Source organism: Nothobranchius furzeri, chromosome 10 (genome assembly GCF_043380555.1).
Source record: "Nothobranchius furzeri strain GRZ-AD chromosome 10, NfurGRZ-RIMD1, whole genome shotgun sequence".
NCBI lineage: Eukaryota > Metazoa > Chordata > Actinopteri > Cyprinodontiformes > Nothobranchiidae > Nothobranchius > Nothobranchius furzeri.
In genome coordinates this window covers 62,274,002-62,297,496 of record NC_091750.1, presented here as the reverse complement: position 1 = coordinate 62,297,496, position 23,495 = coordinate 62,274,002, and the positions used below count along the sequence as shown (strand labels likewise).

The following is a 23,495-nucleotide window of genomic DNA, read 5'->3' as shown; positions in this document are numbered from 1 at the left end:
GACCGAATCATAACGCTTGTATCGGCTATATGTGCTTGTTTATTCTCTACCAGTGGAAGTTCCAGAGTAATATTGGGGCAACAGTAATTTAGTTAAAGAGCAAGTCACCCCCAAATAAACTTTTTTTGCTGATAAACTAAATAAATGAGTGTCTAATCGTGCTGCAGACACGTGTCGTCAATAATTTGGCACTTCAGTGCATCTTAGTTAAAATTTAAATATTCTGCCTAAAACTGGCAGTGTTGTGCCGTTGTCAGGTAAAAACTCTGCACTGTATTTTAATTTAAATCTGCCATCGCTATTGGCTAAGAAGTATGCTATGATGTAAACTGGTACATTATGATGTCACAATGCTGTCGTGAGCCTGAGTGTGTGTGTATTTGTTAGCGGCTCCGCCCTCTCGGTCTGCCAGGCAACAGCATGTGTTGCATTTTTCAAACATGAAGTGGGAGTGGAGTTAGACTCTGGTAGGGGTTGACTTGCTCTTTAAAGAGCAACCCCTACCAGAGTCTAACTCCACTCCCACTTCATGTTTGAAAAATGCAACACATGCTGTTGCCTGGCAGACCGAGAGGGCGGAGCCGCTAACAAATACACACACTCAAAACATTGTGACATCATAATGTACCATCTAACATCATAGTGTACCTCTTAGCCAATAGAGATGGCAGATTTAAATTCAAATGCAGTGCTGAGTTATTACCTGACGACGGTGCATCGCTGACAGTTTTAGGCAGAATATTTAAATTTTAACTAAGATGAACTAAAGCGCCGAATTATTGACCACATTTGTTTACAGCACAATCAGACACTCATTTATATAGTTTATCAGCAAAAAAATCTTGATTTGGAGTGACTTGCTCTTTAAAGTTGTTTTTTTAATAGTTTTTCAGTAGTTTTAAATATATAACAATTTTGCAAATATATATATATATATATATGTGTGTGTGTGTGTGTATGTGTATGTGTGTGTGTGTGTGTGTGTGTGTGTGTGTGTGTGTGTGTGTGTGTGTGTGTGTGTGTGTGTGTGTGTGTGTGTGTGTGTGTGTGTGTGTGTGTGTGTGTGTTAATGTCTCAGTGCCAACATGAAAGTATTTGTCTCAGCATCTTTCAACATCAGATAAAGTTATCCACAGCTTGCATTAAGCTAAATTAACACAAAGAAATCAGTACTTATTAATGCTTAGGCCCTGCTTTCAGCAAGGGGGCCACAGGTTGAGGTGGCATTGACCCAACCTAGACCTCCCCCAGAACAACCCCTGGTCTCTACCGGTGTTCATTCACCTGAATTGATCTGTCACAACTACAGCTAGCAAGGCTCATAATTAGAGGCAGGTTATAAATAAGCTCTTTTATTTTGTGAACTATCTATAAGCCCTTTTTTTTCTCATAAACTTTAATTTTACTGTTGGGCACCATGCGATCATAAACTTTGTTTCTCAGAAAGATTTACTCTGCACTGATTTTTTTTAAACATTTTTGTTTTCAAGTGGATTCAGGAAAAAGGAATAGTCACAGTGCAAAGGGATCATATTATGCTAAAGTTACATTTTGTACCTTTCTGTGCTGCCAAGTGGGTCTCTACTGTCTCCATAAACACGCCAAATATGGATTAAATCTGTCCATCCATTTTCTGGCAGTGTTTGGTTTTGGAATTATGTGCCTAAAACAAGCAGTTTATAATAGTCACCGTTTGTGACATCACAAATGGGGACTCCAGTTTGTTGTCTTACTCCAGCTTGTTTTCTTAAAGTGACAGATATCCTAAAATGGCTCATCCTGGAAGGTACTGAAACTGTCAAGACTAAAACTGCTGAAACAGCTTTATTTGAGAAGGATTTTGTGCGAAGAACATGTTTTGAATCGACCACAGAACTAATACGTAAGAAAAAGTCATAATATGTGCCGTTTAAATTGTTTATGTTTTTTTTTACATTTGAGTTATTATGAAGATCAAGAGGTTTGAAAATTGAACAACTTGATAATCTGTTATTTGCATCTGTACAACTTTATGTGGGCTTGAAGATTTGTTGTGAGCTTGTGTGTAGTAGAATGTGATCAACACATCTGAACTTTTATAGATAAATATGTACTTGGAAAAGAAAAACTCACGTTCATGTGAAATAAAGTGGTGTGTAACATTTTCAGCCACAAGTTAGAGAATATACCTTTTCAAATCTGTTTCTGTGCATGTTCCATTGATCTCTCACACATGTGTCTTTTGGAACATTTCTTGCAGTTGTTTGCATCAACGCCCTCCTAAACTTGTGCCCATGATGTTGTACAGGTGCACACAGTCCATCCTTTCTGATACATAATGATTTTCATATTTGTTTTAAGGAGAAAAAGTCTGTAAAAAAGGAAACACAGAATTAAAATCCCATGTGACATCTTCTTTTTGGCGACGGTGGCACAGGAGTTAAGTGCACAGGAGTTAAGTGCTCGCCCGCATGAAGAAGGTTGCAGGTTCGAGCCCCGCTCAGTCTGTCGCTGTCGTTGTGTCCTTGGGCAAGACACTTAACCCACGTTGCCTGCTGGTGGTGGTCGGAGGGACCGGTGGCGCCAGTGCTCGGCAGCCTCGCCTCTGTCAGTGCGCCCCAGGGCAGCTGTGGCTACATCGTAGCTCATCCCCACCAGTGTGTGAATGTGTGTGTGAATGGGTGAATGACTGATTGTGTTGTAAAGCGCATTGGGGGGTTCCAGGACTCTAGAAGATGCTTTATCAAATACAGGCCATTTACCATTTACAATAAATCCTTACTTGCTTTTTAAAATCAAAATGAACAAACTTCCTGCTTTTTGAAACACAGCTCATGTGTAATGAATAAAAATCACATAAACCTAAAGTCGACATAAAGCACACTTTATCTTGAACTATAATCAGACATTTAAGGATAAAAATACACACCTTTATCACTTAGAAATAGTCTGACTCTTATTTGCTGTCAGGTAAATATATCATCTTGCAGATGCAGCAATTGACCACTAGATGTCGCAATAAGACCACTAATCGCACTCGGCGTGCACAGTTAACATAGCATTAAAAAGGCCCAACAGTGGCGCTGTGCAGCTACGCCTTTCCCTCGGTGTGTGTGTGCACTTGTGACCTGAAAAAGGACCGCACAGCAGCTGATCTGCAGCTGAAAGCAGCCAGAAGGTTCTGCAACTGTTTCAGCTCAGCCTGCCACTCAAAACAGTCTGCAAAAAGGAGAACAACAGACACCGCTTTATCCTTGACTGGGCTCATTTGTGCTAAAAGTGTGAGATTGTGCCATCTTCAGGGTCACGTAGGGCTTTATCAAATCTGTTCAGAGGTCAGCTGCTACCCCTGTGTGTCTGTCCTCTACCCTACATGATATCAAAGCTCAGGCTGTGGGCTGATCTGAGAGCAGACTGGAGACATGCATCGGGACACATATTTGTCATTTACAGTCCACCATTTGTCAGTATGAAAGTTGGAAACCTCCTCTCTCTGATTATGGATTGAGTAGTGACTCTACGTGCTTGGGCCTGTCATATTCTTATGTCACTGGGATTTCAAAGCACATAATCCTCCTTATATAAATGGCTTTTTTTTTTTACCCTGGATGGGACCTAGAGTGCAAAAGCAGCTGCATCTAAATAAAACAGGACGTCAGCGATGCATGTTGGCATGCTACAACAAAGGGGGGACATACACCCGACTGCAGACAGTTGTGATGAGTCACGCGTCACAGGAACGGCTGAGATGGATGCTCTTTAAATTATCTCCAGGCTTCATGTCAACTCAGTGTAATTTCACTGATCAGTAAAGTCAATACATCTCCTAAAAGGATAGAAATTAATTTGTTATGGGTGTTTATGTCCATTATGATTGAGCATTTTCAGCCTCACAACCACCTCTTAATCCCGCTTTAAGCTTTAAAACATGAAAGAAAAAAGGCAACACAGGGTTTTCCCAACAACACAAAGCTCATTTTATTTAAAAAAAATGTTTATTGACGTCAGAAGCTATTTAAATTCCAACAATAATCAAGACGTGTTTTTTTTCACTTTTCTTTAGCGATTACAGTGGTACATCAAGATCAGTAAAACTGTGATACGTCAATTCTGATTACAGGTCATTGGAAAAAAAAAAACACACAGGCAAAGAAAAAAAGATACACTCTGGTCTAATTCATGACTTTTTTTTATGTGCCGCGCACTGCTAGCTAAGGGAATTACTGTAAGCCCACCCCTTTACACTGTACCAGGCTGGACAGTGGTCTAAAACTACCACCGGGGGAGAAAAATAAGACTGGCAGAAAGATACAGACACAATACTTGTGTAGTGTTAACTATACAAAAAAGGGAAAAGAAACAAAAAAAAAAAAAGAAACTGTACAGCATAAAAACAACCGATATACACAGCCTTTATGTTGGCGTTTTTTTTTTGTTTTTTGTTTGTTTTGTTTTTTTTTACCCCTTGGATACTAACGTATTTTCTTTCAGTAAGTGAAGTGTGTACAAGGGGGTTAAATGCTTTATAAACAAGAAAAATAACCACTACATCACTCGCCAACTACTCATCATCATCATCTTCATCGTCTTCCTCTTCTTCTTCATCTTCTTCGTCATCGTCGTCGTCGTCATCCTTTTTCTCAGGGGCGGGGGCCTTCGCCGGCGCGCCGGCACCGGGTTTGCCCTTATTGCGGTAAGCTGCGACGGCCTGCGGGATGGAGAGACGGCGAGATGTTGGAACTCTCGCTCAGGCGCTTCTTTTCATTAAAAAAAAAGTATCGAGACAGTAAGTTTCTTTACCTTCTCATACTTCTCCTTGAGTATAGACGCCTTCTTCTCGTAGGGCAGCTTGTCGGGCGCGGCGGTGCTGTTCCACATCTCGCCCAGCTTCTTGGCAACGTCTCCGATGGACAGACCAGGGCTCTCGCCTTTCACCTTGGGGCGGAACTCTGAGCAGAAGATGAAGAAAGCGGATCTGGAAGAAGAAAAAGAAAGTGTTTTAACTCTAACTTATCTGAACAAAGATTATGAACTTCAGTCGGGGTACTCACGGGGGTCTCTTGGGGGCATTGGGGTCCTTGAACTTTTTCTTCTTGCCTCCCCGTGCTGGAACGTAGCTCATCATCTCCCTCTCGTAACGCGCCTTGTCCTGCCTAGCCAGATCCTCAAACTTGCCCTTTTCCTTGGCGGACATCGTCTTAAAAAAAGGAAGGGACAGGGGTTAACTAGATGATAAACCATCAAACTTCTTTGTACCCAAGCATCATTCACTACCTTCCATCGCTCAGAGCACTTCTTGGAGAACTCAGCAAAGTTCACAGAAGCATCAGGGTGTTTCTTCTTGTGCTCCTCCCGGCAGGTCTGGACAAAATACGCATAGGAGGACATTTTCCCCCTTGGCTTTGTCGGGTCCTTCCCCATCTTGGCGTCAATATCTGTTAAAAATGTTTAGAAAAGTTTGAATTAAACCTAATAAAGTGAGCGTGTTCACTATTAATAGCTCGAGTCCACTCTTTTTTGTCATAATTAGAAATAGTGTGCCACTATTTACTGTTGTCAACAGCTTCTTATGTCACTTCCTTCCATGAACTCCTACTAATAGTGGCACTATTGTAGCCACACGCCCTCCTCTGCTGTCAAACCAAGTAAAAGGCAGCCCACTGAAGTTAAAAAAAACAACAACAACCTTCAAACAAAGACAGGAGCTGACACCATGAAAATGACTTTTATTTATTGATGCAATATGTGCTGTGGCCTTTACATAAAACTCAATGGTCCACATGCTGCTCTCATTATGGTGGCTTAAAACTGCCTAACCCCATCAAATCAAACACAAAACCCTTGAAATTACATTTTTATTGCAGACTTTCCAGTCTGTGTGAAAAGTTTCCCCACACAAAGTTCCCTTAAATGTGACCAACCTGACATAATATCACTTCACTTTAAACATTGTTTTTGTGTGTAAATGTTAAAATAAATTAATAAAAAGTATGTTTTGATAATTTGTTGCGAAATCAAATATCGTGTGTGTTTTTGTTGAAAAAAGAAACTTTGACAAAAAAAAGAATTTATTTTTTAAAAGCGCATTTCTTGAAAAATTGCGCTTAAAACTGCAACGTAACGTGAATAAACTACTCCCTCTTGTGTCTCTTTGTCTTCTTGCTGTAAAAATTCTTACAAATGTTGTAAAAAATTAAAAAATTTCTTCATATTCGCCCCATTAAACGCTATCTAACTCCCAAGTATAGCTGCGTCGAGCGGAGTAGTAATGGCGCATAGCCTTCTCGTTGAGGAAAAGGAGGTCAACAACGACGGCAATATTTCTTCTTCCATTTTGTGAGAATGCCTTCTTCATGAAAGAAAGTCCCCCTCAAATGTCTCCTCCCGCCTCCCAGTTAGCTTAGCGACGCGACAAACATGTCCAGAAAGGCGGCGATCTTGACAAAATATTTGCCCGATTGATTCCTATTGCACTGGCCGCCTTGTATAGTAATGCATTGGGTCTGTACTGTGTCTATGAGCGGGCTGTGCTACTGACTTGGTTTCTATGAGCTCCTAATGGCCGCTCGTCTTCATCCACTAACATGGAGAATATGGCTCCTTCTCTTTGTGTCAGCGCTCTGCATGCAATAGAGGGCAGAGCGACCGCGGCGACTACTCCAATTCAAACCCCGATTTAAACCCCTTAAACGCGTCGGAAAAATCCCGTTTCGGTCCCTATCGAACCACGAAAGATTGAATTTTATTTTGCCGTCGTTACATCCCATAGTTGTGGGTTTGTTTCTCGAGAAAACCAAGCTAGAAAAAGTTGAACTGAACTGCGCCTCTCCCGTAGGCTTCCCATTCGCCTCGCTGCCTAGTTTCCTATGCGAATACAGTCAGCCATTACAGTAAAGCGCAGATCGTGAGCTAATTTTTTTACTGTCTTGTCGGGCGAATTTTGGCGAGAAAATAATCATGCTTGTATATTTTGAAGCGGTCTTTCTTTTTCCCGTGTTTTTGTGATTTTTCAGCGCTCGGATTAGGACTCTCGCTCTTCCCAAACATGACAGGCGTTCAGCTTCGCAATGCACTGCAATGGCTAGCTAACGGTGAGTCTTCTACCATTGTCGCTTAACCGTGTTTGTTCGCTAGACATTCGTGAATTTTTACGCGATAACTACTAATTGTTTCAACTCTGTTTCGTCAAAACAACACGGGCGTAATATACAGAATTTTTCCTATTTAAGGAAATACGCCATTTCCGTCGAATTTAATCAGGGCTCGTTTTTATTTCGTCCTTTTTTACTGAGCGTCTCAGGCAGAGTAATGTGATGTTACCTCCACACCGGCTATTTTTACTGTTATTTTTAAACAATCCACGAAAATAAAATCGTTAACTAGCATTATATTGTTTCATATTTGATCATGGCAAACACACGAGCTGGATATTTAAGATTGTTATCGTGATTTTCATTATTAGAAACACTTAAAATGTTCGTGTGTATGATACTTACCAATAGACTGAGCTGGATCTCAATGCACTGCAATGGCTGTGTATGAGAGAGCACAGGCGATACGCAGTGTCTTCAGTCTTTAGCTCTCTCAACATTACTCTCAGCGGGTCTCGCACGCCATTGGCTAGCGCCCGGTCTGCCGCTCCTCTGATTGGTTTGGGGCTTTTCATTGTCCTAATAGAAGACGAGCTCCTATTGGCTGTCTTTTGTGAAACGTCATCGAAGTTTTCCGAGGCGCGTGGATACAAAAATATTTCTGTCAGAGCGTGCTGGAGCTGGTAGTAGTGTAGTGTGTTTGCCATAGTATTGAATTCACTACGTTGAGCACAGTGTACAGTAGTAGGCAAGCTAAATGAATGAGACAACGTGGAGCACTTGTATCCAGTGAGCGGAAGAGGCTGTTAGATGTTGTTCCACCGTGATGGAGGGCTTGTTCCGTTTCCAATTGCCGACTCCACTCTATGGTCTCCCTCGTAAACGCGAGCTCATTTGCAATCACGGCGTTTAAAATGCGTTTGGAGAACTTAGCGAAATCATATGCAAAGGACAAAAGACTCGGTTGCTCTCTTCCAGAGGGTTAGTTGGGCACTAGAAATGCAAAATTTAAGGAAATTCACCTCTTAAAACGAAACCGCAACTTTTTCCATTGTTTTGAGTACGTCTGATTTTCAGTGAGGGCTTATTATAGACAGAAATTAAACACACTATCATTGCAAAACAGCACTTTTTTGTTCCTTTAGATAAAAATACATTAAAACTTTACTGCATATATTTTATGTACTTTTGTTAGTTTTACCTACACCTTTGCATTTTAAATGTAAACTAAACGTGGCCAATTAAAAGCAGTAATGCCTATGTGTAAGTATTTTTCTGATTGTAACTGTTTTTTCTGGGCGACAGTATGAGATTTATCAGACTCAGAAAGCTTTTTAAGATATCTGATTGCCAGATAATAATGTGCTATTTCCTGTTAAGGCCAGTACTAAAGCATAGCTCTTTAATAAAGTGGTTAATAGTTTTAATTAGGACAAAAAAGAAAGGTCTGGAAGATATTTAGTATTTTGATATTGTGACACATATTGATCTCATGTCCTGTTATTTACATTTAAAGCATCATTGTAATATGAAGATCACAGATAACCTTCGTGACTATTAAAGATCTAAGAGCTTCATTTAAAAGATATTATGGTAATATGGATTGCAACTACTAATGTTTTGGGTTGAATGATGACAGTTTAATATTTGTCATGCCTTGGATTAATTATATACTTTCCACGAGGCCTGATTATATATTCACAGCAGGTATGTAGGCAGATTTAGGAATACTTATTTAGTCATAAAGCAGTAAGCTGGAATAGATGTGTACTATAGAGCCAGTTTAAATTTGCCAGGTAAGCTGTTTAACACACATACGATGTATGTCCCAGGAGATTTGTCGTTTTCATATCTTATGATTGCTCTAAACCCAGTAAAACTACAAATTCTTGTGTTTCTGTTACACAGTTTAATGATTTAGCTTATTAACATAGTCAAGAAGTAATGAAAGGTCCCATTTTCTGTCTTTGCTTTTCTCATCAGCAGATGCTAAACATTAAGATTACTTGTGCACCAAACATATTATGAATCTTTAAGGAATTAGATGAAATATCCAAACTTACTTTTGGCAAGGCAGTTTAAGAATTTGTTTACTAAATATGTGCCCGTGTTCTTATTTGTAACATAGACAGAAGCTGAATCGAACTGAAATTTGTCATTTGTTTGTCCAAATTAAATATAAGATTTGTTGCATAATGCTTTGACCTCTGTAACCCGATCACTATCAATACAAGCTGATCTACCTCACTTCTTAACATTGTTTTAGCACCACTATTATGCAGATTTAGATGAACAGATACATAGAGTTCAGAGGGCATACTTTTTAAATATATGTGTGAAATCTGGTCTTTCTTGTAACTTTGAAAATGAAAGTTCATATTTAAAGGCCTGTCTGTGCCATTTAAAGGGTGTTAAAGTAAAGAAAAACGCAATTTCACCCTGAAACGCAAATTATAATCAATTCTAGACATGCTTACTGTTGTGAGTAAATCCACTCTGCTTCCTAACAGCTAATGTACAAACAAATAAAAATGGCCGGCACTGTTGATTCCCTTCCTTGAATTAGGAATGAGAAGGATGAACTGATTCCACATGCCAATCACAACCCAGACTCAGGCCACATGTCTGCCTGTGATGCTGCCTGTCTGCACCTCATTTTGCATCAGGAGATGCCATGGCAGAAAGCTATAGCCGGCTCATGTTTATGCATTCTAATGAGCGCTCCCTGGGAAAAATATGCAAATTCATTTTGTCATCAAGAGGAAAATAGAGGACAGGAGAGTAGCAGATACAGGAGGGGCTTGAAGGGAGGAGGGCACACGCAAGAGGCGGGATTGGGTTGAGGGAGGTGTGTGTGTGAATGGTGCGAATCTACACGTCTGTAGTGTGTTTGCATTTGTGTGTGTGGAGGAGTGGGAGGGAGGGGTACAATGGTAGAAGAAACATATGTGGACTTCATCCCACCCCCAACCTTCATCAGACAAGCCTTTAATCTACATAAAGTAACTGAATGCATATTTAATAGTCATTCTTATTTCCAAAGCCCATAACATGCCTACATGATTATATATTAGATTAAATACGAATTTTATCTAATCTGCTTAATGTTGCTATTGTATATTTTTCTATTTCCTTTATTTGTTGTTTCATAAACGTAAAAGCTGCAGAACAATTCAACTTTTTGTAATTTGCTCAACTGTGTTGATGCCACTTTTACGGTAAACATGACAAGTTGACAGATTTTTACTCCTATTTGTTTCTTCTGCGGATACAACAATAATTAAATTTATTTGATGCACTTTGCAAAACAAATTACACAAAGACTACTTATAATTTTTACATAAATACAATATTTTGCTACTAACATGTACAATTACAAACAAAACAATGTGTTTCTACATGAAAATGTCCGCAAATATACAGACTTTTATTTTTAATAAATCATGGTAGTAATTAACAGCGTGACCAAATGTGACTAAGCTGTTTTAAACACATGAAACCGGTTAGCGCTGGTTTTATGTGCTGAGGCTGCCGTAATGTGAACAATAACGTACCTGCAGTTCACCAACCCACCGCGTGGGGGCCTGTGGGAACGTTTTCGCTCATACGGGGAAGACAAAACCGACGCACCACCGGCGGCCGGAAGTTGAACGTTTCTTAAACGAGCTGACATAAGTTGCACATGGATCTTACGCACCGGCAAGTGTTAAGTCTTTGATTCTACGTGGATGGCTTTCTCTCCTCTACATCGTAATATTAAATCGAATTCAACGCGGGTTTTGGTATGTATTAATTTACTTAAGTTAAAAATAAACGCAAATTAATTTTTTCTGACCTTTAGCTAGCATTTTAGCATACCGCTAGTAGGGAGTTCATGCAATAGTTACTGTAAATATGTTTAGGTTAATGTTGTTGCTGTAATATCTTCATTTGTTATAATTATTCTTGTAAATTACGCCGTTAAACCAATAATTATTGTGTTATGTCAAAAATGACCTATTTAGAATACTATGTAACAATTGATATGCTATGTGACAGTGTGGAGTCAACTCAAGTGGCTAAAATGTAGCTGGGATGGATTACCAACATCAGCACCTGCATACACATAACATTTAAGGTAGTTTTAATTAAAATAAGTAATTTATTTTATAAATAATGCCGTTTGATTTCCATTGTGTCAGTAATATTAACTGCAATGTATGTGCAGTCTTTTCAGTGTTAACTGTAAAATAAAGAGTAAGCTGTTGTAAATCATAAGTATGTTCTACTAAATTATGGGTGCATAATCTTTTGTGATGTACAGAAACAGAAAGGACATATATTGGTCATATTTGTAGAAATGAATCACACTGCGTTACAGAAAGTCTAATTAAAATGCATAAATGTGTGTTACTACCTTAAGCTTCACAGACTCTTACTCTTGCCTTCATCAGGTGCTGTACTGTACGACAAAATAGAGAACCAGATATATGGAATAGGATTAGGGCCACTGAAAATGAAACAAAAATGTCTTACTTTAAAGAGACAATGTGTAGCTATTACCCATTAATATCCAAAGAAATGTTGTTGAAAATTAATTAACTATTGCCCAGTTGTTGAAAAATATTGGTGGCTTCATAATTTATAACCATAAAAATCAGGTCTAAAATGCATGAAAGCAGGTCTAAAGTCTCAGAGTGACGCTATATTAAGTTGGGTGGACACTGTGCGACTTTTGCACTCAGCTTCAGCTCAAACTGTATGACTTCCTCACAGAGCAAATCTCACAAGTCATGTGCTCACATTGTACGACCCTGTTCTCGGATGCGACCTGACTGCTCACGCTGTACGTCTGGTAGCAACACGCCGGACTGTATACTGCACGATGCTCAGTGCAAAACTCGCTCCAGTCTCAGATTCTCACACGAGGGGAAAATCGTCTCATCCATCCATTTTCATCCGCTTATCCGGAGTCGGGTTGCGAGGGCAGTAGCCTAAGGCGAGAGGACCAGACTTCCCTCTCCCCAGCCACTTGGACCAGCTCCTCCGGGGGAATTCCAAGGTGTTCCCTGGCCAGGTGAGAGACATAGTCCCTCCACCGTGTCCTGGGTCTACCTTTAGGTCTCCTCCCTGTTGGACGTGCCCGGAAAACCTCACCAGGGAGGCATCCAGGAGGCATCCTGACCAGATGCTCGAGCCACCTCAACTGGCTCCTCTCGATGTGGAGGAGCAGTGGGTCTACTCCGAGCCCCTCCCAAATGACCAAGCTTCTCACCCTATCTCTAAGGGAGAGCCCAGCCACTCTTCGGAGAAAACTCATTTCGGCCGCTTGTACCCGCAATCTCGTTCTTTCGGTCACTACCCAAAGCTCATGACCATAGGTGAGGGTGGGAACGTAGATCGACCAGTAAATCGATCCACAAAATCGTCTGAAAAAAGTGAAAAGGTAGCACAGTGTACACCCGGCTTAAGAAGCAATGCTTCCTTCTACGGGAGCCTGTGAGGACAAAATGCATTCACTGATTTGTAATTGTAATTTCATCATTCAAAAACATTGTTGTTTTACACATTTACCTCTTCACTTGTTGCCAGTGATGAAAGGGAGTCTGATGTGTTGTCATTTTTCTGAATTTTACCCAAATGGCCATCCATTGATAAGGATTTACTTGAACTAGGGCTGAACGATTTTGGAAAATAATCTAATTGCAATGTTTTTTTCTTCAATATTACAATTTTCTCAAGGGGCTTTTCTCATATTTTTTAACTAATGGAAGCAAAAAAATACCTATGTAACTTGTACTGAATATAAACAAGATTATATATCTACATATCATATCAACTAGTTTTTACACTCACAAGTAAAGACAAAATTTTGTATTTGGAGGTGCGATCCTTTGCAGCCAGTAGCACATCCCTTGAAGGAGCATGGGTATTAGCATCAGCTGTGAAAATTTATTAACAGGAAAGAAGTGTGTTCAGTTTATTGAAGTCTTTTGTGTTTAGAGTTTTTGACGTCTTGTCCATGCAGAGCTTCCTTAGTTCAGTTACGTTCATAGCTGCTAGCCAAAACTCAGTGGATTTAAAGTCTTATGGTTTTCTAGCTTTACTAAAATACCTGTCTGTGCATATTTGATTGATGGCAGTTTTTATATTTTATTAGACTCCATTTGACACGTTCCTAATTTGTAATTTGTAAGAATGTAATCGGCGATATTAGCATTAGCATCCCTATGGGTTCTTCCATGTACATTAGCATTGTGCTAACGACTCGCTGCCAGTCAAATCGCAGTTTTTGCTATTAGAAAATCTCCTTTTGTCACATCGCAATTTAATTGCATATGCAATCATTCAGCCCTAACCTGAACACAAAAATACTGCTTGCTTGCAATGATTTAGGTATATACTGCCCCCTTTTGCCAGGGAAAGTACACATCATCGCTTTAATCTCAGAAGTCAAGTAGGGGCAGACCAATATATCGGGCTGATATTTACAGTTTTTTTTACGTCGGCAGATATTTGGCCCTAGTGAAGCCGATTTAAAGTCAGACACATCCTTGACCTGGGCCTAAAGCCCTGCAGATATATTTAGTTTCTATAAACACCAACAACAAATAAATAACAGCAGCTGGATTCTACTTTGTTCCTTAAATTGAGTCACGTAGTTTTGCAAGTTCTGCAGCTCGCACATTCAACATGGAGCTCTGCCAGCTGATTGGTTCTTTTGGTAACTAGTGCATCTGGTACTGAGCAGTATGGATGCATCAGTGGATTTCACTGTAGTCTGTGTTCATGATGGATTAAGAAAGGACAGGAAAACATTGTTATGATGAACATGTATAGATACTTTATCATACATACCTACCAGCATGTAACTCTACTTTTCCCCCCAAAAATGCACCAGACTGATGCGCTTAAATATAAAGTGTCCAATCATTTTTTTTTCGCGGGGGTGTGCCCCCGCCCCCCTAGAGTACTTTAATACTTATCGTCTTTTTTACCTCAGAGAAATCTCAACACCCACACTTTTAAACACTGTATATGTGAATGGGTTATTCCAAATATTTCAGAAACAAGAATACTGACCTTAAAACCAATCAAAACCCGAATAGTGGCTGCGTGTAAACAACGTGAGCCCCCCCCCCCCCCCCCCTAATAATTTTCAGTCAGAATTTTTTTGCTTCAGTCCCTGCCATAGACTGACCTTGTCTCCTACATATCGGTATCAGCAATAGAAAAACCAATATCTGCCGACCTCTGAAGTCAAGAAGTCATAATTCTGAGATTAAAGTCAAAATTTTTTCTTTTCAGTGGCCCTAATCCTTTTTCGTAGGTAGATGTAGGAACAGTTTGGTTTTATTTTACAGTGATCCCTCGCTACTTCGCGGTTCGTTTATCGCGGATTCACGACTTCGCGGATTTTTTCTTTGGAGCCTTATTCTAGGGAAATTCGCCGATTCGCGGTATTTTTCTATGCGAAATATCAAGAAATTCCTGTTTTTTCATCAATTTCATCATAAAATGCACTTTTTGTAATAAAACTATAAAAAAACCAAGTAAAAAATTTTTTTCTTGAGTTTTACCCACAAAAAGAGAATGTGATCATACAATATAGTACTGTACTGTAAATATTGTGTCCCCACTTCGCGGATTTTCACCTATCGCGGCCAGGTCTGGAACGCATCTACCACGATAAACGAGGGATCACTGTACCATTATATTGTAATTGTAACAAAAAATGTAGTTTTGCACCAAAATATAGAAATATCAAAATTACCCAAGAACTTTAATATTTAATATGATTTATTTTGATTCAAACCTAAACTTCAGGGTTTGTTTCTTTCCCACGTATGTGACATGTTTAACGTTCATGCTGGTGTATATTTTCCCCCTCAGCCCCTCTGCAGATGAGCAGGCTGCAGTGACATGGTATTGTTTTTTGGATGCCACCAGAGAGCCGTGGATCCGGAGAGCAGCTGCTGTTTGTCCATGACTGGTGAAGACACTGGTTTGGAGGCTTTGGCCTCACCACTGGCGGGGTATTTGGGAAAAGTCAGTGGAGATCTTGTTTTCCTCTCGCAATCGTCACTTGCGCAAAGCTGAATTGTATTTGAAAAACTCTCACTGTGACTGAACAGTACCAATCCAAATTAAAATATCGAAAAGATCAACACAAAAGGAAATCTGTAAAAGGCGAAAGTATTTCTGGTTTGCTTAAATGATGTGGAGAGTGACTATTGTCCTTAAACCTAAACTTCCTTACTTCCTGCTTCTGTATCACCGACACTCGATGTCGGATCAAAACAAATCTTACCTAATTTTTATCTTTATGTTTGATAAACCTTTAAGTGTTAAGCTATGATTTGAAATAAATTGAAGTGCTCTTACAAGAATACTAAGAGTTGCTAAATTAAGTAAATTTTGGATTGAAACATAATGATACCGATACATTTTTCTGTCATTTTTCAAACGTGTTGTTCTATTTGTTTACTCGTGACATCGTTTCTTAGGTTCAGGAGAGAGCTGCTTCGCTGGAGTCCTGTCCCTGGTGCACGTCCAAGGGCCTCATTTACGCTCTGCACTCCTACCGCATCAACCTGCAGGAGTCCATCACCCTCTGCACAAACCCACAGGTAAGTCCCAGCACCGCTGGCATCAGAGGGTTTCACATTCTGTTTGCTGCTGTTAACCCGTTTGCATCCGCTCATCGTGCAGTGCCTTTTCCCTCTGGTGACTCGACCCTTGGAGGATGTCTTGGCCAGTTTGGTTCCGGTGGTTCCCGGTGTCGGGAACAAAAGAAAACTTGACTCAGAACTTGAAAAGGAAGAGGTGATCAGATCTCCTCTCAAATGCCTACGGTCAACCGAAGGGGGTGATCTTTGGGCGCGGAGGGACACGGACCCACCTGTTATGCCGCTAGAGCCGGGTTCTGTGAGTCCGGTCACAAATGGCGTAAATTCAACACACAAGACTGAGGATGGAAAGGTTAATGGATTCCACAGAGACTTCTGGGATGCAGAGACAGTGGGGTTACAAGATAAAGGCGTGTTTCCAGGCTGTGCTGCCGTTCCAGATGAACCTGCTACATCCGTGTTCTCTCCTCAATGCTCTTCAGACGTTTTGAACAGTAATGGAACCGATTCTGCACCCTCTCTCCATCTTTGTGCCTCAGAAACGGACTTTAAGCACCAAAATGTTCCTGTTCTGAATGGTTACAGCAGACTGGGTTACAGTCCGGAGAACTCTACCACTAACAAAGAGACAACAGCAGAAGAGGAACTGGTAGAAGACTTTTCTTCAAGTGCAGAAGCCAAATCCATCATTTCAGAGGATACAGATTTCCCCTGCACCTCGCTGGACCGGCCAGAGAAGCTGGTGTCTGTCCCGACGCGGCTGCTTTGGAGAAACAGTAAGAACCTGTGTTGGCTGGACTCGCTGCTTGCTGCTTTGGTGAATTGTAAAAACTTGAGGAAATGTAAACCAGAAGAACAGCCTCGTTGCTCGTCTGTGTGGCAGCTGATTAGTAGATACGAAGAGATCTGCGCTGCCGTCCGGCTGCACCAACAGACTGGCAGTGGTGAGTTTTAGCTTTGTGCTCTGTTATTGGAAAACACGGAGATGTTCCTTTGCAAAATGGTCGCATGGTCTTTTTGTACTGAGATGTTCGCAAACATGGGAGTGTGTAAAACTGACACCCCACCGGAGGTAAGTAGAAAATGTGTTGGTCTGACTCATTTTTCCCATCCTTGTGTTGTTTCTGACCAGATGGTGTTGTGCGGGCACCAAGGCCCACGCTGCAAAAAGCCAACCATGACTTGCTGAGTCTGAGGATGTCTGTGTTCAAGCTGCTGCAGCCCAAGCTGCAATGCAAACTGGGTGCGTTCAGGTTTGAGATCCCCAGCTTGCCCCCGTTTAGCGGCAGAGTCGACTTTTAACCTGAAGTCTTTGAAACTTCTGCTTTTATCCTCACATATATCCTGTTTCCTAAAATTCTCAGCCCAGAAAATAAAGTAGCTATTGGCTGTCTCAAAAGTCACTAAATGGCATCATCTCTTTTACATAATGTGCAATTGTAGTGAATGCTGTAGGAGAGGAGAACTTCATGGGAGAGAAAAAGTGGTAAAAAAAAAAACCAAAAAAACATCCTAAATAAATTAATGACTTGCAGGTTGTTGTTTTTTTCACCCTCAAATGATTTGTTTGGTCAAGTGAATATTTTTCACCACTTCTGGATAAAATCTACATCACCAAACTAAACAGAACAAAAAAGGATGAGAGTATAAACTGGCACGAGGCGTGATTCCTCGGTTCCACCGTGAGCTCCTCTCCCGATGATGCCGCCGCTGGCTGACCCAACCCACCTTCAGTCGGGGCGATGATGGCGAGATTTGCACTTGGTAAAAATCTCCAAGTCCCCAATGAGATGAGGAAAAGTCACTGGATTTGTTTCTTTTTTGAAAAAGAGTCACAAGAGGGCTGTAAAAGGTCGCTAAATATGGCATCACTGCATTTAGTTAACCACAAAACAGTCTTAATTAGGCCCGAGCAGCGAAAGCGCTGCGAAGGCCTCTTGCTTTAAATTCCTCTAGTTTCTGTGAGGCGGGGCAGATTATACCACTAAAATCTCTTCAGACCACTGCATTGGAGCCTATGGCGACCCTACAGTTTGTAGAAGTTTAGTTATTGGATATTTAATTTAGATTACTCCCCAAACTTCACTCTTTCTCTCATGAATTCACTGCTGATCCCTTCATCAGGTGTTTGACTTTAGAGGCCGTCCCACGCTCCTTCAGCAGCTGCATGTGGAAAACAACATAAATCTGAGCCGTCGCACCTCACAGCCCCGCTGATTACTATGATAAAAATGTCTGTCCTGACTCAGCAGGTTCTTTATGTAGAAAATGGAAACACACACATTTTCTGCACAACTTATTTAAGCTCCTCGATCTACTAAAAAGCTTTTAATTACGTGGGTGTTTTTTTCTCATTAGTGTGTGTGTGAGTGTGTTCTTGTCTTCTTGGCGTCTTACCTGCTTTTGACACGGTGAGTCGCTGTGTTAGTGTCCAACACTAGATTTAAACTCAATCCTTTAAAGCTTCAGAAAGTGTTGGGTATAAACTTGCTTCCTCTGCTTATTGGAGTTCTTTTTGTGTGGAACTGAGAGCATTTAGAGTTCACAGAGGGGAATAGCAATGTTGGAAGATTATTCAGAAGTGGAAGGGACTTTTATTCTTCAGACGTGGTGACCTGTTTTCTGACGTCCAGCGCTGCTGCCTTTCAGGTAAAATGGAAACTCCGGTATTCGCCATGCCTCTCCTCCTTGCATTGGACTCCCAGGTGGAGCAACTCTTCCAGTCCACCTTCCAGTGGGAGTTCAGGTGCAGTGGATGCAAAGTGATCACTAAAGAAAGGTAAAGGAGGATTTTGATTTGAGCTCTTTTGTCAAAAAAAAAGAGAGAGGGAAATGCTGATGATTGAATGAATTTAAGAACACTGTTTGGCATAAATTGTGTTAGCGTGTGTGAGAGTTTAGAGGATTTTCACATGAAAACCTCGATTCGTTGGTACAACTATTTGCACTGAAGAGTCATTTATTTGGATAGTGGACAGGGTTCAAATTACGGGAGAGCTAAGGGGAGCCCGGCTCCCCTGAAAGGGTGACAAGCTCCCCTAGAAGCCCTTAACTTACACACTCAGGGGGAGCCTGAAAAAGATCAAGTGTCACCCCATATTATAATATTTATATGTGGGAGCTGCCAGTAATAACTATTGTAGTAGTCGACTAATCATGTCCTACAGAAAAGTATAGCTTATTTCCTCGGGATGCTGTAATCTACTCATCAAGTGTGATCAGTTGTGCTTATTAAACAACTTTTAATTCACTTTGTAGCCTGTTATTACAAATGCTACAGTGGTACAGGAGGTAGGCACCTAAAACCAGAAATAGATTGTTCCCCAAAATGACGTGTGCTCACAAATGTATCCAGCTAAAATAGTCATTTCTGGCTTTGTAACAAACGTTAAACGAAGAGGAGCAATGTAACATAGCAGGATAAAAGAAATCATTAGCATTTGTAACATTAGAGCAAATATGCGACACACATACGTGTTCTAAAGGTAATAAAATCACCATCACTGCTGTTGTTGCTACACCTATGATAACAAATAACTCCGTTAGCAGCTAACAAGAAGAGAGCAACTCTTCGCCAGGACTACGTTGCCGACTCACCACGATGTCGTCTTTTTCTGGAGATTCCGATTCGAAAGCTGATCTGGATGGCCACTGCTGCGCATGTGCCTTCAGCAGATAGGCAGAAAACGGCCACCAAAGTAACCGCAGCAGGCGAGATCAAGAAATGCTCATAGAATAAACACCTACCATTACATTTGTAGTCGACTATTTTGTTTGCCTACGTCATCGTGACAAGTCGACTACCCGTGGCAGCACTATTTATATGGACTCTCGATGTACCGAGGCTTCTTTTGAGCAGAGATGGCTGAGAGGGCCGGTTGTCGATGGGCTCCAAGCAGCTGCGTCCTCTGCACGGCCACAGTAACATTCTCAAAGTGGCACCACCCAAAAAATATAATTAACACACTATCCACTCATTCTCTGATACTTTCTGCCTTTTATTTGTCATCAATCAATCAATCAATCAAATTTTATTTCTAAAGCGCTTTTCAAACAAAGTGTTATTCAAAGTGCTTTACAAAATGACCCCAGATTCCCATAACAGGTTAAAAACATTAACAAACATATGCAATCACACGCACACAAACACAGACTCACACACACACACGCCACTCAGCGCATCACCCACGCCCCAGTGGCTTCACCTCACTGCTGCACAAATGGGCTGTGCACAAATACACAGTGCACCCCCCCCTATTTCTGCGGTCGGTAGATCCCTTACCTCTGTACTTCGTACCCTGATAGCAGGCTGTAATGTTTTCAAGCCATGTTACCTTTGAACAGCAGGAGAACAGCGGTCTGAAGTGCTCATAACTTGTGTTTTATGTATTTTCTAGGGTTATAAAAACTCTCCCCACCTTCACAAATATCGTGCCAGACTGGCGTCCGCTAAACGCAGCTCACTTCTCCCCGTGTAACATGTGTGGCATGAAGAACCAGAGGAGGACGATGTTGTTGGAGAGGTAAGAATCAAACTTTATGTTGAACAAACACCAGAAGATAATCCTCATTTACTGAGACAAAAGTGTTGAATGAATCAGGAATTATTCGTTCATGTGTTAAACAGTCAATAGCGTGTGTGTGTGTGTGTGTGTGTGTGGGGGGGGGGGGGGGGGGTCTTGGGCTGAACAATTGTAGAAAAATATTAAATTGCTGGGCTGTGCAGTGGTTAGAGCTGTTGCCTTGCAGCGAGAAGGTCCTGGGTTCGCTTCCCAACCTGGGATCTTTCTGCATGGAGTTTGCATGTTCTCCCTGTGCATGCGTGGGTTCTCTCCGGGTACTCCGGCTTCCTCCCACAGTCCAAAAACATGACTGTTAGGTTGATTGGTCTGTCTAAATTGTCCTTAGGTGTGTGTGTGTGTGTGATTGTTTGTCCTGTGTGTCTCTGTGTTGCCCTGCGATGGACTGGCTCTCTGTCCAGGGTGTACCCCGCCTGATTGCCCGTTGACCGCTGGAGATAGGCACCAGCCCCCCTCCCCCCGCGACCCCACATGGACAAGCGGGTTCAGAAAATGGATGGATATTAAATTGCTTTTTATTTATTTATTTCAAGTATTGTGATTTAATTTGATTAACGATCTTCATTAAATCACTCAAATGTACATTAACATTTACATACAAGACAGGAAATGACAGCATGCCATCTAAAGATTGCAATCTAATAAACGCTATAATGAAAGGATAAAAGCTAAAGGTAACGTGAAGTCCCGTAGTCATCATCACACACTGGTGAAATTACATCTCCACATATGACCCATCCTCGTTGGCAGCAGTGTGCTCAGGAACTATTTGGTGTTTAGTCCCACCAATCCAACCCCTTAAAGCTGAGTGTGAAGTGGGATTTGAACCCCGATCTCCCAGCCCTAGGGCGGACACTCCTACCACGAGGCCACTGAAAAGGTACAAGCATGCAGATGTTGTCCTGCATAGTTCTATCGAGGTGGGCCGCCTGGATGTTTTATGTTAAACCAGCTGCCACCTAGCAGTCAGAGTTAGAATTGCACTATATATAATTTACTATTGTAAATGATCAATAAAAGAAAAACCGCCATACCTGGAAATATTGAGATAAATCAGTGCACCGAGTTCCAACAGAAAACCTTAATGTTGTCTCTGTGTTGTTGCGTAGTTTGTCTCCAGTGTTCGTGTTGCATTTTGTGGAGGGGCTTCCTGACTGTGACGTCAGTCTCTTCACCTTCACCCTCAAGAGGAAGCTCTACTCCATCTCCACCATCATCCAGTACGACCACCAGCTAAAGCACTTTGTCACATGGGTTCGTAATGACGACGGTACGTGTTTTGCGCAAATTCTTTGGTTGAGTTCATTAACCTCAGATTTCCAGTTAAAATGGTTCTGGTGTTTGTCTTAATTTGACTTGGTCTCATATTTCCTTACTTTTTTCTGATTTTTGCTTGATTTAGTGCTCTGTTGCGTTTTATTTTCCAGGATCGTGGCTCGAGTATGATGACTTAAAGCACCCTGAGTTTAAGATCCACCAAAAGCTCCAGGTCCCTGCTCATGAGATCCACATCGTTTTCTGGGAAATGGAGGAGGATGCAATCCCTCCACCTTCTTCACCTGAGAAGGAAGGAGGTTTAAGTTACATGATGGTGGACGGAGCGTCGGATCAGACGCCAGATCAGTCCTTTCCTGTGCTTCACGATGACACCGACATAATCTGTGCGCTCACAGAAGAAGATGGCAGCAACATGACAGACTGTGCAGCTACAGCTGATGTTAATATGTCGATCGGTGACAGCACGCTTCTCAGTACCTTTGAGGGCCTCAGCCACAATGACATCATCACACTCACTCTGGTTAATGTTGATCCAGCTGATTCCAAAGTGAAGCTTTTGAATGAAAACCACCGAGCTAAATACACGGATCCTCCTACCAAGACTGAAGGGCCGGGCCCCTCACCAGACAGCTCCATCTCTGCAGCAGATGGAGACGTGTGTCTCAAAGACGCTGTTGAGCCTCCTGCAGCCCTGGAATCGCCCAAAACGGAGTCCGTCGACAGCTCATCCACCAACGCACCTTTAGCTCCTGGAGCCAAAAGACAACGAGGAAAAGGCACGAGTCAGGAGAAAGGGGTTAGGAGACGGGGAGGTAAAGCAGCAGCACTGCAGAGCTCCTCTGATCTCCCCGAAGAATTCAGTCACACGCCTGTAGAGGTTACACCACAAGCATCACCCGGGTCTTCAACTGACTCCTCGTCTCTGTTCACCAGCCAGAAAAGTTTACTAGATCGGAACGCTCAATTGTCCTTCCTGCTGAGCAAACTCCCTGCAAACCATTATCGCAAGTACTTAACTAAACCCACTCCCACCCAAATCCCCCCTCCAGTCCCAGAAGTAAAGCCCTCTCATCCAGTTCACTCTACTCCAAATCCCATAAAGAGACAAAGGATTTCGGCAGGACTCCCTACGCTACAGCTCGTTACTGAGGAGAGTCTGGGTCTCCCCCCAAAAGCTGCAGAAATGTACTGTGGATTCGGTTTAAAGAGCTCCACCAACTACAGCGAGCTGCCATCTCCTCTGCTCTCCAACGGCTACCCAAAACGGTCTGAGGCCCCCACTTCAAACCAACCCATGCCTGGGATGATGCCTTCTGTCGCTGAAGTCTATTCCTCAAAGAAACATGGCAGCTACTCCTCAAATGTTCCTCCAGGTCTCAACCAAACAGAAACTCTCAGATACAAACTCCTAAAGAAGCTCAAAGCCAAGAAAAAGAAGCTTGCTAAGCTGAACCAGCTGTTGGGGAACCAGGAAGGAGCTGGCCTCCGACCAGACAGCACCGCCCTGACCTCTCCCAGTACAGTTACCTCCAGCACCTATGATGATGACTTCCTGTCAGACCTGCTGTCACCAGCGACGACGGCCAGCAACTTTTCACCGGACAGCACCGGCTTTTTAGAGATGATGCCCAATGGGCAGGATGGAACCAACCATGTGAACAGCATGGTTTCGCAGAATAGTTGTGGCGGGAACGGTCTGGAGCATGAGAACTTCCTGGAAGATTTTCTCATGCAGTGTGGTTTAGAGGCTAACTGAGATCTTTTACTTTGCAGGCACATTGAACCTCACCTGTTTGTCTCATGGTAAAATTATGTTGTGCTAATGCAGGATTGATGACATTTTCCAGCCAGCACATTAAAATTGTTGACTTTTTGTCTAGATTTTCCCATAAATATTGCACTAAGTAGTCTGTGCAGAAGCATTGTTGGAAGTTTTTTTAATGACTTGAAACTCAACT

General features: G+C 41.8%; 2 protein-coding genes across 3 annotated transcripts; one reads left to right on the top strand and one right to left on the bottom strand.

The window, feature by feature from the left end:
- Positions 1-3,932: 3,932 nt before the first annotated feature.
- LOC107386925 (high mobility group-T protein) lies at positions 3,933-7,603 on the bottom strand. Its single transcript, XM_015961613.3, has 5 exons — positions 7,476-7,603; positions 5,254-5,414; positions 5,031-5,176; positions 4,780-4,954; positions 3,933-4,687 (listed from the first exon to the last, which is right to left on the bottom strand). Exons 2-5 carry the CDS (start codon positions 5,398-5,400, stop codon positions 4,541-4,543), a joined length of 615 nt encoding a protein of 204 aa, XP_015817099.3. The 5' UTR covers positions 5,401-5,414; positions 7,476-7,603; the 3' UTR covers positions 3,933-4,540.
- A 3,107-nt stretch (positions 7,604-10,710) lies between these two features.
- On the top strand, positions 10,711-23,490 carry uspl1 (ubiquitin specific peptidase like 1). Of its 2 annotated transcripts, XM_054730826.2 has the most exons (10): positions 10,711-10,852; positions 11,109-11,187; positions 14,943-15,098; positions 15,557-15,679; positions 15,762-16,623; positions 16,812-16,922; positions 18,329-18,458; positions 20,077-20,202; positions 21,369-21,529; positions 21,687-23,490. In XM_054730826.2, the coding sequence occupies exons 3-10, from the start codon at positions 14,973-14,975 to the stop codon at positions 23,291-23,293; spliced, it is 3,246 nt and encodes a 1,081-aa protein (XP_054586801.2). In that variant the 5' UTR covers positions 10,711-10,852; positions 11,109-11,187; positions 14,943-14,972; the 3' UTR covers positions 23,294-23,490. The 2 variants fall into 2 exon arrangements, with proteins under 2 accessions (XP_054586801.2, XP_054586802.2); XM_054730827.2 differs by lacking the exon at positions 11,109-11,187 and having other exon boundaries at positions 10,717-10,852.
- The last annotated feature ends 5 nt before the right edge of the window (positions 23,491-23,495 follow it).